We start from the raw sequence: 13,917 nt of genomic DNA, 5'->3' as shown, positions 1-13,917 counted from the left end.
CCCTATCCCTGCATCCGTGGCTGGGTGCTGTCGGGAGTGTGCGATTTCATTGATATGCAGAGTTGAGCTCTCTTTCTGTCTGGCTTGATTTTGATGATGATCAGGCGTCATTTAAAAGAAATACAATAAGGCTCTTCTCCAAAGGAGGGAAATCCCCTCAGAGGGTGATTGCAAGGATGGGTTTAAAGGAAATCATTGAAGCTAAGTGCTGTCCGGGCCTAATAAGGGACTAACTGGTAGCCGTTACCAATGAACACAAATAGCACCTTGTGCCACACATGAATTCACTTACCCTCCACAGGACCACCTCGTTTTATGCATGAAACCTCTGAGGCAGGTAGAGGTTAAGTGATGCTAGGAAGTAGCAAGCCAGACCCCGGCTCCCCATGCCCCCAACCCGTCTCTCAACACAGCCCGTGGCAGAGGAAATCACGCGATACATACGCCCCATAAGAAATGATGTCCCGGGCAGCCCTGGTGGGGCTCAGCTCACGGGTCAGGAGGTTAACTGGCTCTCACACAGACGGGAGACTGAATCCACAGGGAGGAGAGCAGCTTCGTCCCCACCTGAGCCTGTAAAGAGATCCTGAGTTTCCTCTACCAAGTGGGGGAAGCTGTGGTGAAGCCGTGGGTTGGGGGGTGGGGGATTTAAGAGCGCTCACTTCCCTCCCACAACTCTGAAAAGTCTAAAAACCATTGAATTTTACACTTAAGTGGGTGAATGGTATGGTATGTGAATGTGAATCAATAAAACCACTTAAAAAAGGAGTTCACTCCCCTGACACCTCTGGGAAAGTTCCTTTAATAAAAAAGTTCTAGTACATTTACCCGATTGTCATCACCCTTCGTCTACAGCACTCCATGGGGAAAATAAAAATAAAGGACAACCTAGACACGCTCAGTATAAAAAACGCAGCAATCCGTTCAGATTAGGAGGCCTCGGGCCTGGAGATCAAAGAGAAATGTGTGAGGCCGAGAGCCCAGCAGCTCTGGGCTGGGCTCTGAAGGCTCCAGGGGACCGCTGAGGACCCGCCTCTAACTTTTTGAAAATAGCATTAAAAAAAAAAAAATCTGGGCTGTTAAAAGTGGCCTCTTCCTAAGGGGAAAGGTCCATTCCAGAGAGAACAGTATCTTGGGGCGTCAGGACACAGGGCTGAGCATTTCATGGCAGGGAAGAGACTCCCGAAAATTCAGCCTCCGAGGCACCCAGCCCAAGGCTGCGAGGTTTCAGTGCTGAAGTCCAATGGCCCATGTTTGAAGGGCTGAGAACCAACCCATCTGCTGTCAGACTCGAGGCCTCTTCCCTCCAAGTTGCTAAGGCCACTTCTCAACAGCTCAGAGTCCTGGGCTGAGGGGGGACTGAGCCCCTTTGCAGATGCAGCTGAGCCTGACGTTCAGCCCTGGGCCCTGCCGGCCCGGAGGCCTAGTCATCCTGGCCAGCCCCGTACATGTCCGCCAGCTTCTTGAAGCGGCTGCCCCACTCGTTCAGATAGTCATAGTCTTGGTCCTGGTCAGAGGCCGAGGAGGTGAGGGAGCTCAGCGAGGGGGCCTCAGAGCCGCAGCCCTCGTAGTCGAACACCAACAGGGAGTCATAGGGCGGGGCTGTGGGGTCCGTGTTGGCCGCCTTCAGGTTCTGTAGCGACAGAGAGCAGGTGGTTAAGAGCCGCGGGATCCCACACTTGGCAGCTGCGAGGACGCAGGCAAGTTGGTTCTCTGGGCTGAGCCTGCGTTTCCTCACTTGTGAAGCCACTTCTCCCCTCCCTTGAGGTTTGGATGGTTGACATGAAATCACGCAATGAGCTCAGCACGGGGCCCGGCATACAGCAAGTGCTCGGCGCGACAGGCCAGCACGGTGAAGGGCCGGGACTCTGACCTCAGAGGGCTTAAGCCAGAACTCAGACTTCACACGCTATCATGTGACGTAGGGCAAGTCCTTTAACCTCTCTGTGCTGCTTTTTTCTCATCTCTGAGATGGGGAGACTTCATATAGTTTTAGAGGAATAAATGGATGTATGTAAAGTGCTTACTGAATAGTACCTGGCATAATAGCGGAACACTATTTCCTTATTTGTAAAACGAGGGTAATGATGGGATTCCTACCCTACAGAGTTGCCACAGGGGTTAAATGAGACACTATTTGCAAACTGTCCAATACACAGAGACATTCTAGAAACTGACTTCACTTAAGGAAAAAGCTGCAGGTATTTAGCTCCAAGGTGTCTTCTCAAACCCACCACTCCAGGTACTTTCCCTAGATGCTGTTGTTTTAGCACGGCACTCTCAAATATGCTCAGGCTACTTCCAGAAAGCAAAAAGTGTAGCTGCCTTTTATGCAGAAGAGAAGACTGAGCCAGAAGGGGTCAAAAGCCAGGGTGAGGTACCCTGACTGCCCCTGAGCCCTTTGCCCCCTGCTACATCCTTGCACTCCCCAATCCATGCACCCACCCACCCATCCATCCATCCACCCTTCCTATTAAAAACCTCCATTTACTGATTGTTACTGAGGTACCAGGCTCATATCATCTACCTCCTATGTACCTAGTTCAGTGGTTCTTACAACCCTGGGAGCCAAAAATATCAGAGCCCATAAAAACAGATGCCCGTGTCCCTGGCATTGATATTTTTCAAGATTCTTCAAATGTGTGACTAGAGTTAAGAACACTGGAGGCACTCAGCTACTAGCAACAATCGCTAGCATTACCTAACGCAGTGGTCGGCAAACTGCGGCTCACGAGCCACATGCGGCTCTTTGGCCCCTTGAGTGTGGCTCTTCCACAAAATACCGACTTCTGCGTATGGGCCACGAAGTTTCAATCGCACTGTACATGCACGCCCACACGTGGTATTTTGTGGAAGAGCCATACTCAAGGGGCCACGGAGCCGCATATGGCTCGCCACCTGGAGTTTGCCGACCACTGACCTAACCCATGGGAGGTGCTGGTCAGTGGTTCCCAAACTTAAATTACCTGGGAGTCTTTAAAACATTCCAACGCCCAGGTATGATCCAGGGCAATTAAATCACAATCTTGGGTATAGGGGGGTGGGGTGAGTCCAAGGCATCAGTTTTTGACGTCCCCAGGAGATTGCAATGGGAGGGCAGCTTGGGAGCCACCATGCTAGCCCTGTTCCAGGTGCTTATGCATCCAATCCTTAAAGCGACCTGTAACACAGGTCCCAACCCGACTCCACACCAGAACCACCTGGCACCTTTAGAAATCCAAACCCAGGTTCTCTGGCTCCAGTTTTTTCCTAACAACCACTATACAGGGTGGGGCAAAAGTAGGTTTACAGTTGGTCATATGGAAAATAATACAATAACTAATAAATACGAATAAACTGTTTTGTGTACTCAAAACCGTACACCCACTTCTGCCCCACCCTGTATTTGTTGAATAAATGAGTAAATGATTCCTAATCCATTCTTTACCACTCTGCAAGCTAGGGTTTCATAAAGCAGGAAACAGAAGCACAGACGTTACTCAAAGGTGCCAGAGGTCACACGACTGGTTGGTGGTGAAGTCAGGATTTGAACCAAGAGCCAAGACTCTGGCCCATACTCTTTCCCCTGTGCCACTGGAGCCTGAGTACCGGGCTGCCCTAGGCTGGCCCCCATGCCTCACCTCGGTGATGAAGTTGCCGATTTCATCGGGGTTGGCTGGCCGCTGACGGTACATGGGCGTGGGGATAAAGGCTGGCGCCACATCGTTGCGGAGAACCACCTTGGGCCGGGCCTCCAGACCCCGGTGGAGTTGGGTGATGTCATAGTCCTTTGAGAAGGGAGAGCATCCGCTCCCCCACCATCTACATCTCACCCCACTCCGCTCCCAGTTGGATGTTCTGGTTCATGGGTAGGTCTAAGAAGACAGAAACGTCTGAGAAGACAGAAACGTCTGTGATTTCTGAAAGCCCTAGTCTCCACATCCAGGCTGAAGGTCACCTTATTTGGGGCCAAAGAGACTATAGCAATGGACCAGATATCCTCTCAGAAGAGGAGAGCTGGTGGTGGATCCTGCACGAAGATTAACGCTTTAGGGCAGGGGTGGGGAACGCCCACTCATTTGGTCTGGCCCTGCCAAGGCATTAGGGGTGAGTTAATTAAATGTCTGACCAAATAGAGCAGGCTAATTTTTAAGTTGATAATTTTGTATGGCCCGAGATGTTATAAATGTCAGGCCAGGGTCTGGTCAATGTAGCTAAGTAACATGGTTAGTTGGCTGACTTGACCACCCCTGCCAGTGGCCCCACACCCCAGGTCCACCAATGCCCTACCTGGTCCTCCTCGCCACCCCCCTCTTCGCCATAGTAGAAGACGTTGTCACGGGTGTCGTCTTCTGGGAGCAGAAGGGGTTCCTTGACCTTCTGCTTCTTTCTCACCAGCAAGAGGAGCAGTACCAGGAGGACTGAAAGGGTGGGGAAGTGTGAACATTCACCGCCCCCCACAACCACACAGGACCCCCAGACTCTCAGAGCCCCACCTAGTTTTAGATCCCTCCACTCAGTAGCCAGAGCATAACACACTTCAATCACTCCCTTGCACCTAGGAACACCTGTAACTCATCAAGGTGTACAGGATCTGGCCCTGGCCTGTTCCCATCCCTCCCTCTCCCCACCCAGGTCTAGTCACAGTGGCCTCCTGGGAGTTCCTTAAATATACCCAGCCTGTCCCCACTTCAGAAAAGCTCCGGGCTTTTCCCTTGCCTGGAACACTCTCTATGCACATGCACGGCTCTCACCCTTCATGTCTCAGCTCAATGTCACCTCCTCCTGGCAGCACTGTGACTTCATCCCCGTCTACAATTCTGCATCATTTATTGTCAGTCTTCCCTTATTAACGGTACTGGTCTTAGGGGAATTCTCCTTTGTAGGGATGGGACTCTCCTAGCTGATGTTGCTTTTCTACTGACTGAATGACACTCCTGGAATTCGGAGTTTAAGGAAGAGATGGGCAATGCTGGTGGCCCTTGGTCCCAGAAGTTCAGTGTAGAATCAGGTTTTCTAACTACCCCATCCTTAGAGGGGGAAGGGCACCGGTACTCACACAGCAGAGCCAGGACGGCCCCCAGGATGGGGAGCAGGAGGAAGCCCCCCTTCCAGCGTTCGGGGCAGGTCTCCACGTGGCCGTGGCAGTCGCACACGGTGGCCTTGATCACTGCCAGCTGTTGCTTGTTGCCGCGGTCAGACAGAGAAAGGTGCACATCGTATGTGTCTTGCTTTAGGAACTTCTTAAGCGACAAGGCCACTGTGTCTCCTGGAGTGGACAGATAATTTATTCACCTCGGGAAACCATAAATGGAACAGAGCGTATCACAATGGAGGTTTGAGGCAACAGCCTCTATACCTGGGTGACAAAGGAAAGTATCCCCAAAGCACACTTTGATCAAGTGTTAAAAACTGGTATTTGGCCCTGGCCAGCAGAGCTCAGCTGGGTGTCATCCCGTGTACCAAAAGGTTGCTGGTTCAGTTCCTGGTCAAGGCACATGCCTGGGTTGTGGGCTCCATCTCCCATGGGGGGTGTGCAGGAGGCAGCCAGTCAATATTTCGGATGTTCACTCTCATATGGAAGTTTCTCTCTCTCTCTCTGAAAATCAATAAAATATCTTAAAATTTTTTTTTTATATATGGCCGAAGCCAAATTCACCATCCTGGTAAGGATTATTGGGGCAGAAAAAAAAAAACTTACATTAAAAAACACACACAATAATCACAGTATTTTTAAAATATGATGTTTCTTAAAAGTCTTGTCATGTGGAGCCAGTAATTTCTTAGCACCATCAGCTGCTAGACCAGCGGTCACCAACCGGTGGTCCGAGGTGGTCCGTGAGGTCCGAAAGGTTGGCGACCGCTGTAGACTGTTCTTTGCCTCAAAAACAACACCGTTCTTCCTAGGACAGTGATGGCGAACCTTTTGAGCTCGGCGTGTCAGCATTTTGAAAAACCCTAACAACTCTGGTGCCGTGTCACATATAGAAATTTTTTGATATTTGCAACCATAGTAAAACAAAGACTTACATTTTTGATATTTATTTTATATATTTAAATGCCATTTAACAAAGAAAAATCAACCAAAAAAATGAGTTCGCGTGTCACCTCTGGCACACGTGTCATAGGTTCACCATCACTGTCCTAGGAGATAGCTAACCTCATGCTTTCTTTCTTTCATCATCACCTGAGGATATTTTTAAAATTAACTTTTAGGGAGAGAGGAAAAAAGAGAGAAACATCGACGTGAAAAACATTGACTGGTTGCCTCTGTATGCACCTCGATCGGGGACTGAACATACAACCTAGGTATGCGCCCTGACTTGGAATTAAACCCATAACCTTTTGGTGTACGGCAGCGGTTCTCAACCTGTGGGTCGCGACCCCTTTGGCGGTTGAACGACCCTTTCACAGGAGTTGCCTAAGACCATCCTGCATATCAGGTATTTACATTACAATTCATAACAGTAGCAACATTACAGTTATGAAGTAGCAACGAAAATAATTTTATGGTTGGGTCACAACATGAGGAACTGTATTTAAAGGGCCAGAAGGTTGAGAACCACTGGTGTACGCAATGGTGCTCCAACCAACTGAGCCACCTGGCCAGGGCTAACCTAATATTTTAATAGTCCTGTTAACTGGCCACTGTTTTCCTATTTGAAAGTTCACTACCATTCACTACTGCAGCATTTTGCTCTTGCAAATAGTAAATACAATGTTTACACCTCAACTGCATGATAGCATTTCAATATCCCAAGCACTGACATTGTGAGCATCAATTATTAATAAATTCAAATGCACACGACTTGGTGACATAACATGTTGTTAAGCAGGTCAGAGAGGACGCTAACCTGTGTTATGACTGCACACAAGTCAGGGTTGCTGGAAATAAGGCTGCAATGGGCACTGAGCTAACCGGCCTTCAAAAGCCCAAGGTGGGTGGCAGGCTAACCACAGGCAGAAGCTGAGCTCGGTGCAGCCTGCACAGGGGGCATTATTCTGGGGAGACGGTGGGGCAATCCTAGAGTGGGGAGAGGGGCTATGTTTGCAGGTGAGAAATACAGTCAGGGGCATCTCTGAAAAAAGACCTTCCGTTTAGAGCCAAAGTTCTCAGGCAGAGAGCTACTTAAGCTCGGATGGGACTATTTTTCATCATGCAGGACTTCCCCAAGCATGGCAGATCCTCACCACTCAAGGCCACAGTATTTCCCAATCACTGGGACAATAAGAAACAGCCCCACATTTCCAGCTCACCTGCCCTCAGGGGTGCTGGCCTATGCCAGCACTGACCTCGAGCCATTTTCAGTTCAAAGCCTCTGTACACTCACTGGGCCCCTCTTAGTGAAAAGGCCAGAAGGGAGCATTCACCCCATGCCACCGGCAGGGCGAGTTCTGCAGGCTGAACGTCTGGTCTGCATGTAGAGAGGCCAATGTGGGGTATTTCACAAACACCTCTATCACCATGCTGTTCCCAGACACCGGAGGGCCGATTTCTCAGTTGGTGCTGGTGGCCGTGGTGATTAAATTGACACGTACTATGTACCAAATCCTATCCTAATCTTCACCATAGCTTGGAGGCAGGTACTTGCTATCCCCCTTTTACAAATGCAGGAACTGAAGCTTAGGGAGATCAAGTAACCAGCTTGAGGTCACACTGGGTCAAGTTTGAATTAATTCCCCTGACGACGGGGACAAGATCGGGTCAAAAAACTAAATTAAAACCAAGAACCAGGTATCAGTACTGTTATCAGGTGCTGGTACCATGGGGCTTTGGCCATAATGCTCACACCTGACAGAGCCGGAGCTGATCTGTTGGGAAGTCTCGGTGGTGAAAAGGGCCATGGGCATCTACTGAGCACTGACGTGCCAGACACAACCTTTCCACGTGGTCACTTACTCACCCTCCATCGTAACTGGAGAAGCAGGTTCAGTTACTGGCACCATTTTATAGACAGGGGAATCGAGGAACAGTGAGGCTCGGCAACTTGCCCACGATCACAAAGCTAGTAAATGAAGGAGCCAGGTCTGGGACCAAGGCCTGGTGGCTCCAGAGTCCCCTCTCTCTGAACAACATGGTCAGGGAGGGAAAAATGTCTTCTAGGCCACAAGGGGGTGATAGGAGACCAATTTGGGGTCCCCAAAGGAAAGGTGCTAGATAGATACCCAAATCACAGGAATCACAAAAATGAGCCAATGCGGGTGTCTGAAGCAGGTGGGAAGTCCGTTCTGCACTGGGATTAGCAGCAGTAATGGACACTGGGCATCTGGTTTCACTGCAGCAGAAGGCAGAGCCTGATTGTACTAGTTCCCAGATACTGGAGGACCGATGTCTCTCCTGGGGGATCTTGGCCCCAAGAGGAAGAGGAGAACGTTTTTTAAAATATACTTTTTTTCTTGATTTCAGAGAGGAGGGGAGAGGGAGAGAGAGACAGAAACAACAACGATGAGAAAGAATCATTGACCAGCTGCCCCTACATACCCCACAAGACTGGGGATTGAGCCCACAACCTGGGCATGTGCCCCGACTGGGAATCAGACCGTGACCTCCTGGTTCTTAGGTCGATGCTCAATCGCTGAGCCATGCTGGCCAGGCAAGAAGAGAAGATTTTAAAGGAGAGTGATGCAGACCCTGGCCAGGGTGCTCAATTGGTTGAGTGTTGTTTCATACACCAAAAAGTTGCCGGTTTGATTCCGGGTCAGGGTACATACCCAGGTTTCGGTTTAATCCCTGATCAGGGTGCATACGGGAGGCAAACGATCAATGTTTCTCTCTCACATTGATGTCTCTCTCTCTCTCTCCCCATTTCCTTTTTTCTCTTCCTAAAAAAATAAGTAAATAAAAACATATTTTAAAAAATACTGCAACCTTAAAAAAAAAAAAGGAAAGTGATCCAATGCTTCTCCAGGGACCTACTGGCACTTACTGGATCTGCCTCTCATGCACCCGGGGTCATCACCCATTTAATACTAGTAAAGCCCCTCTCTAGGCCTGTGGCAAATAAAATACTACTGAAGGCTGAGAAGCAACAGGGGTATCAGAAAGAGAAAGGACAGAGGCAGGTGGGAGCAGGGTTGGGGGCCAGGGGCTCTGGCTTCAATCTTTATTGCTCACTCACTCTGTGCCCATGGGCATGCTATTTAGCCTCTCTGAGTCTCACTCTCATCTGTAAATAGGGAGAAAAAATACTGACCACAGAGGTGGTAGAAATATTAACCGTTTGAGTCCTGCTTGGTATTTCTCGACATAAAATAAAACAAGCGCTATCACGCTGTTTGGGTCTTTTTGTACTCATTTAGAGAAAGTGCGGTTGCGCTGTTTGGGATTCTTCGACAGCGTTTTTTCAATAACGAATCGTATGTTTTCTCGACATAAAATCTCAGCAGCGCGATCTCGCTGCTTGGGACTCAAACGGTTAAATAAGGAAAAAAGAAAAAGCATCCTGCATATCACCAAGGTTCAATAAACGGGAGGCAGCAGAGTATTAGGGTAAATCAGACTGCCTGGATTCAAACCCTGGTGCCATCAATTTCTAGCCATAGAGCCTCAAGCAAGGTAAGCCTTGGTCTGTAAGCCTTGGTCTCCTCATCTGTAAAATGGGTGTGCACACGTGTGTATGTGGTAATAGTACCTTCTTTACAGGATTGTTGTGAGGATTTAAAAATCTAATCTACGTAAAGCATCTGAAGTGGTGTTTAGCACGCTCAGTGCACTTTAGCTGTTATCATGGCATTGGGACCCTGACTCACGTGACATAGTCACACCCCCTCTCTCTGGGCTTATTTTTCCATTTACACAGGGCGGCAGTTGGGCTAGAATGGTATTTAACACGTTAAGCGCCCAGCCTGTTTTGTCTTCTGCATGGAAAGTGTAGAGCAGGGGTCCTCAAACTTTTTAAACAGGGGGCCAGTTCACTGTCCCTCAGACCGTTGGAGGGCCGGACTATAGTTTAAAAAAAAACTATGAACAAATTCCTATGCACACTGCACATATCTTATTTTGAAGTAAAAAAACAAAACGGGAACAAATACAATATTTATACTTGCATGTGGCCTGCGGGCCGTAATTTGAGGACCCTTGGTATAGTGTCAGTCATCGGTATAGTGTCAGTCAGTGGGCGATTAACGTGTTAAGGCTCTTATGGAATTCCACAGGCTCCCGATAGGTAAATCATTAGCCTTGGATTGATGTTCTCGAGACCATGACCTCTGTGGCCCACAAGATGCTCAGCGGGCATGTGTGCAGGGTCTTGGTGTGAGGCAAACCCACCCAGCAGAGCTGGCACCCGCCTGCCACCATCACTCATTACCTTTCTCATTGACCTTTGCCGTCCAGTAGATGTCCGAGTCCTGTGTGAGCTGGGCCTTGAAAGGGGAGGTGTGTGGGGACAGGTCCTTGTCCGTGATGTTCAGCACCTGGGGCACAGGGCTTTGGTTGCAGATGGTGATCTGACGGGGCTCGGGGACAGGGCCGTGGTCGTTGACGTCCACCAGTGTTAGCAGGAGGGTCCCCGTGCCAGTGGCGGGAGGGCTCCCTGTGCATAATGACACGTATGATCCTTCTCAACATCTGCCCTTGATTGGGTTGATGAATCAATGCTAAGCTCCCCTATGACCTACCCAGTCGGCCTCAGGGAGGGTCCTGTTACTGCCTGGCTGTAGCCTCTGAAGACCCTCCATACACTAGCTTCACTATAGATCAAACCAGTGATGGCAGATACACGGCAATGAGCCAGCATTCTCGTTTGTGTGTCCACAGCAGATATTACTAACTGACCAGAGCATAGAATTGCAGCCACTTCATTCAGACAGCCACTAGCATTCTGTCACAAAGCACTACTGGCCACCTCTGGGCTAATGCAGCTTCCCTTCACAGACCTCTCACCTGCCTCCAGGCCTCCATTCACTCACTATGTGTCAAACAGAGATGACAATCACATCACAACCCCCACCCTGCCATAGTGTGACATCACTGATCAAGCATGGCACTTCCAGGCAACCCCTTTCAATTAATCCAGGAGACATGGACAGGCTAATTCAGGGCTTAGTGAACCACAAACTTAGGCTCCAAAATATCTCCTAACTCAGGTTTTAGGAAATCAGAACCACAGCCAGCCACCCAAGGACCAGTCTTTAAAACACTCCTCTGAAGGACCCCTTCGAACCCTCCAGATTGGATTGCTAACACCCCCCTACACACACACACACCCCTACTCCCCCTATGGAGGGGACATGCTGTGTTACGTGACCTGGGAACCAAAAGTGCCCATGAGGAGGGGCTGGGAGGAAGCTCTCACCATCGTCCGTGGCCAAGACCATGACTTCATAGATGTTGTTCCTCACAAACCGCTCATCCTCGCGGTCCAGGACTCCCGCGGCAGTGACCTGCCCACTGTCCGGGTCCATCGCCAGCCACCCTGCTGGGTCTCTCAGGATGTGGTAGCTGGAGTGGAAAAGTGGAGAAGAGTCACACACAGAATACTGAGAATTCTGGCGTCATTATTCAAAGCTTCCTCATGCCAACTAGTGGACAGTATCCTGGGACGCAGGGCTCCTGAGCAGGATCACGTGGAGAGCATCTTACCCCTAAATAGGAGCCTGAGCAGCAGGTGGGGGGCCAGCACGAATATGTGAGAAGGAGCAGGAACACCTGCCCCCTAAACCCCTGCCCAGAGTCTTTTTTTAAAAAAAATATATTTTATTGATTTTTTACAGAGAAGGGAGAGGGATAGAGAGTTAGAAACATCGATGAGAGAGATCTATCAGCTGCCTCCTACACGCCCCCCAGTGGGGATGTGCCCGCAACCAAGGTACATGCCCTTGACCAGAATCGAACCTGGGACCCTTCAGTCCGCAGGCCGACGCTCTATCCACTGAGCCAAACCGGTTCGGCTCCTGCCCAGAGTCTTTAGCCTTGGGAAGGTGTGAAGGGGAGCCAGGGGAAATGTTCAAAATACTTCACAATCTTTATGGCAATAAGAACAAACACTGGCCATGATAAACAACCATCCAGAAGGTTCAAAATACTTAACAATCTTTAGGGCAATGACAACAAGTACTGGCCATAATAAATAACTGTCCAAAAGGTTCAAAATATTTCACAATCTTTACAGTAATAAGAATACTGGCCATAAGAAACAACCGTCCAGAAGGTTCAAAATATTTCACAATCTTTACAGTAATAAGAATACTGGCCGTAATAAACAACCGTCCAGAAGGTTCAAAATATTTCACAATCTTTACAGTAATAAGAATACTGGCTGTAATAAACAACTGTCCAGAAGGTTCAAAATATTTCACATTTTTTAAAATATATTTTTTAATTGATTTCAGAGAGGAAGGGAGAGGGAGAGAGAAAAACATCAATGATGAGAGAGAATCATTGATTGGCTGCCTCCTGTACGCCCCACACTGGGGATCAAGCCCACAACCCGGGCATGGGCCCCGACCAGGAATAGAACCATGACCTCCTGGTTCATAGGATGATGCTCAACCACTGAGCCACGCCTGTCGGGCAAAATATTTCACAACCTTTACGGCGATGAGAACAAACACTGGCCATAATGAACAACGCCCAGTGCATTGTTCCAGTGTATCTGGAGGCATCCGAGCCCAGCCCCTGCATACCTGACCCTCTGGCTCCCCCTGTCCGGGTCCTGCGCGGTGTAGGTGCAGACAGGCTCCCCAGCAGAGATGTTCTCCTGGACCTCAACGACATTGGAGGGCGGGACGAACACGGGGGCCTCATTCACATCCTCCACGTGGACCACTACAGTGGCCGTGGAGGTCGGGAGCTTCACTGCAAAGGGAGCCTCGTTGGTCACTTCAATGTACAGCGTGTGCTGGTTTTTGGCCTCAAAATCCAAGCCCTGAGAGGAAAGGAGGAGGATCTGAGCTGCCATTTTATGAGGAGGCCCCATGCAGAGATGGGATGTCAGAAGGAAGGGCCCACCATGCTGCCCCTTCCCTACCCATAAAGCCACCTGCATTTCCTGAGTGGCATCTAGAGGGGCCTCTCAGACCACCCCACCGCCCCAAAGGCAACCAGACTGGTGAGCCCCAAAACTGGTTCCCAATGGGGTGGTGCCGCCCGCTAGTAGGCACTGTAGACACTTGTGAAGGCATTTCTCTCTGTCATAACGCCTGGGGGTACCACTGGCATTTACAGGCTGAGGCAGGGACACAAAGAACTACCCCATATCCATGTGACTAGACAACATTCCGCTGGACATTTGTGTATTCACGGGTGTGAAAAATCTGTTTACAATTGCAATCTAGAACATGTTTTACGTAAAAAACCCTTTTTGGTGTGGTTTTAATATAGACTGAATTTTCTAGGAATGGAACTTCTGAGGGGGAATTGTAATTTGATTTGTTCAGGCCTTTCCCAAGAGTTGTTTATTTGCTGTTCTGGGGAAAAACATTAATACCACCTGTGTTGTGAGCCGCCTGAATGAGCCAGTAGTCACTACATTAGAATGATTCTACAGAGATACAAAAGAAATCAAAGAAAGATCAGTCCCATCTTCCTGAAGTATCAATTTTATTTACGTAGAAGTTAAGATACCTAACTACTAAGTAATTCAGAATACCTTCCAATCACCTAGATATGGATTAAGTACAAAATTAGCAAGAATTCCAATAAGACAGAGACCCTCTGTGTGTGGACTGACTGAGGCCAGCCAACGGACACTGGGAACTGAGTGGAGGGGCTCCACTGACCTGCTTCGATGCGATTTGGGTCCTTGGTTAAGATTTAGTATGAAGGAAGGAATTCCGCCACAGGAAAGGGATGGGGAAGTGTTGGAGGCCACTGGCCCGGTGTGCACTCTGATGAACGAATGGTCCAAGGCACATGTCCCCAGGCAGGGGTTACCTGCCTCCTTGTCCTGGAGGCTGCAGACCTGACTGTCCCAGGTGTGGCCCTCGTCTAAAGCC

At 49.3% G+C, this 13,917-nt stretch overlaps 1 protein-coding gene across 1 annotated transcript in view; it reads right to left on the bottom strand.

Moving 5' to 3' along the window:
- Positions 1-782: 782 nt before the first annotated feature.
- The window catches only part of CDH3 (cadherin 3), a 43,942-nt gene continuing 30,807 nt past the window's right edge, over positions 783-13,917 (bottom strand). Inside the window, exons 10-16 of the mRNA XM_006091145.3 lie at positions 12,607-12,848; positions 11,277-11,422; positions 10,290-10,514; positions 5,039-5,248; positions 4,270-4,400; positions 3,621-3,767; positions 783-1,633 (exon numbers count right to left, since the gene is read on the bottom strand). Of these exons, the coding sequence (XP_006091207.1) occupies positions 1,424-1,633; positions 3,621-3,767; positions 4,270-4,400; positions 5,039-5,248; positions 10,290-10,514; positions 11,277-11,422; positions 12,607-12,848 (1,311 nt within the window). The 3' untranslated portion in view covers positions 783-1,423. The remainder of the gene's footprint in view (positions 1,634-3,620; positions 3,768-4,269; positions 4,401-5,038; positions 5,249-10,289; positions 10,515-11,276; positions 11,423-12,606; positions 12,849-13,917) is intronic.

The sequence above is a fragment of the Myotis lucifugus genome, unplaced genomic scaffold, assembly GCF_000147115.1.
Source record: "Myotis lucifugus unplaced genomic scaffold, Myoluc2.0 scaffold_88, whole genome shotgun sequence".
Taxonomy (NCBI): domain Eukaryota; kingdom Metazoa; phylum Chordata; class Mammalia; order Chiroptera; family Vespertilionidae; genus Myotis; species Myotis lucifugus.
Note: the sequence above shows the minus strand (reverse complement) of the source record. Positions and strands in the feature narration are given on the sequence as shown.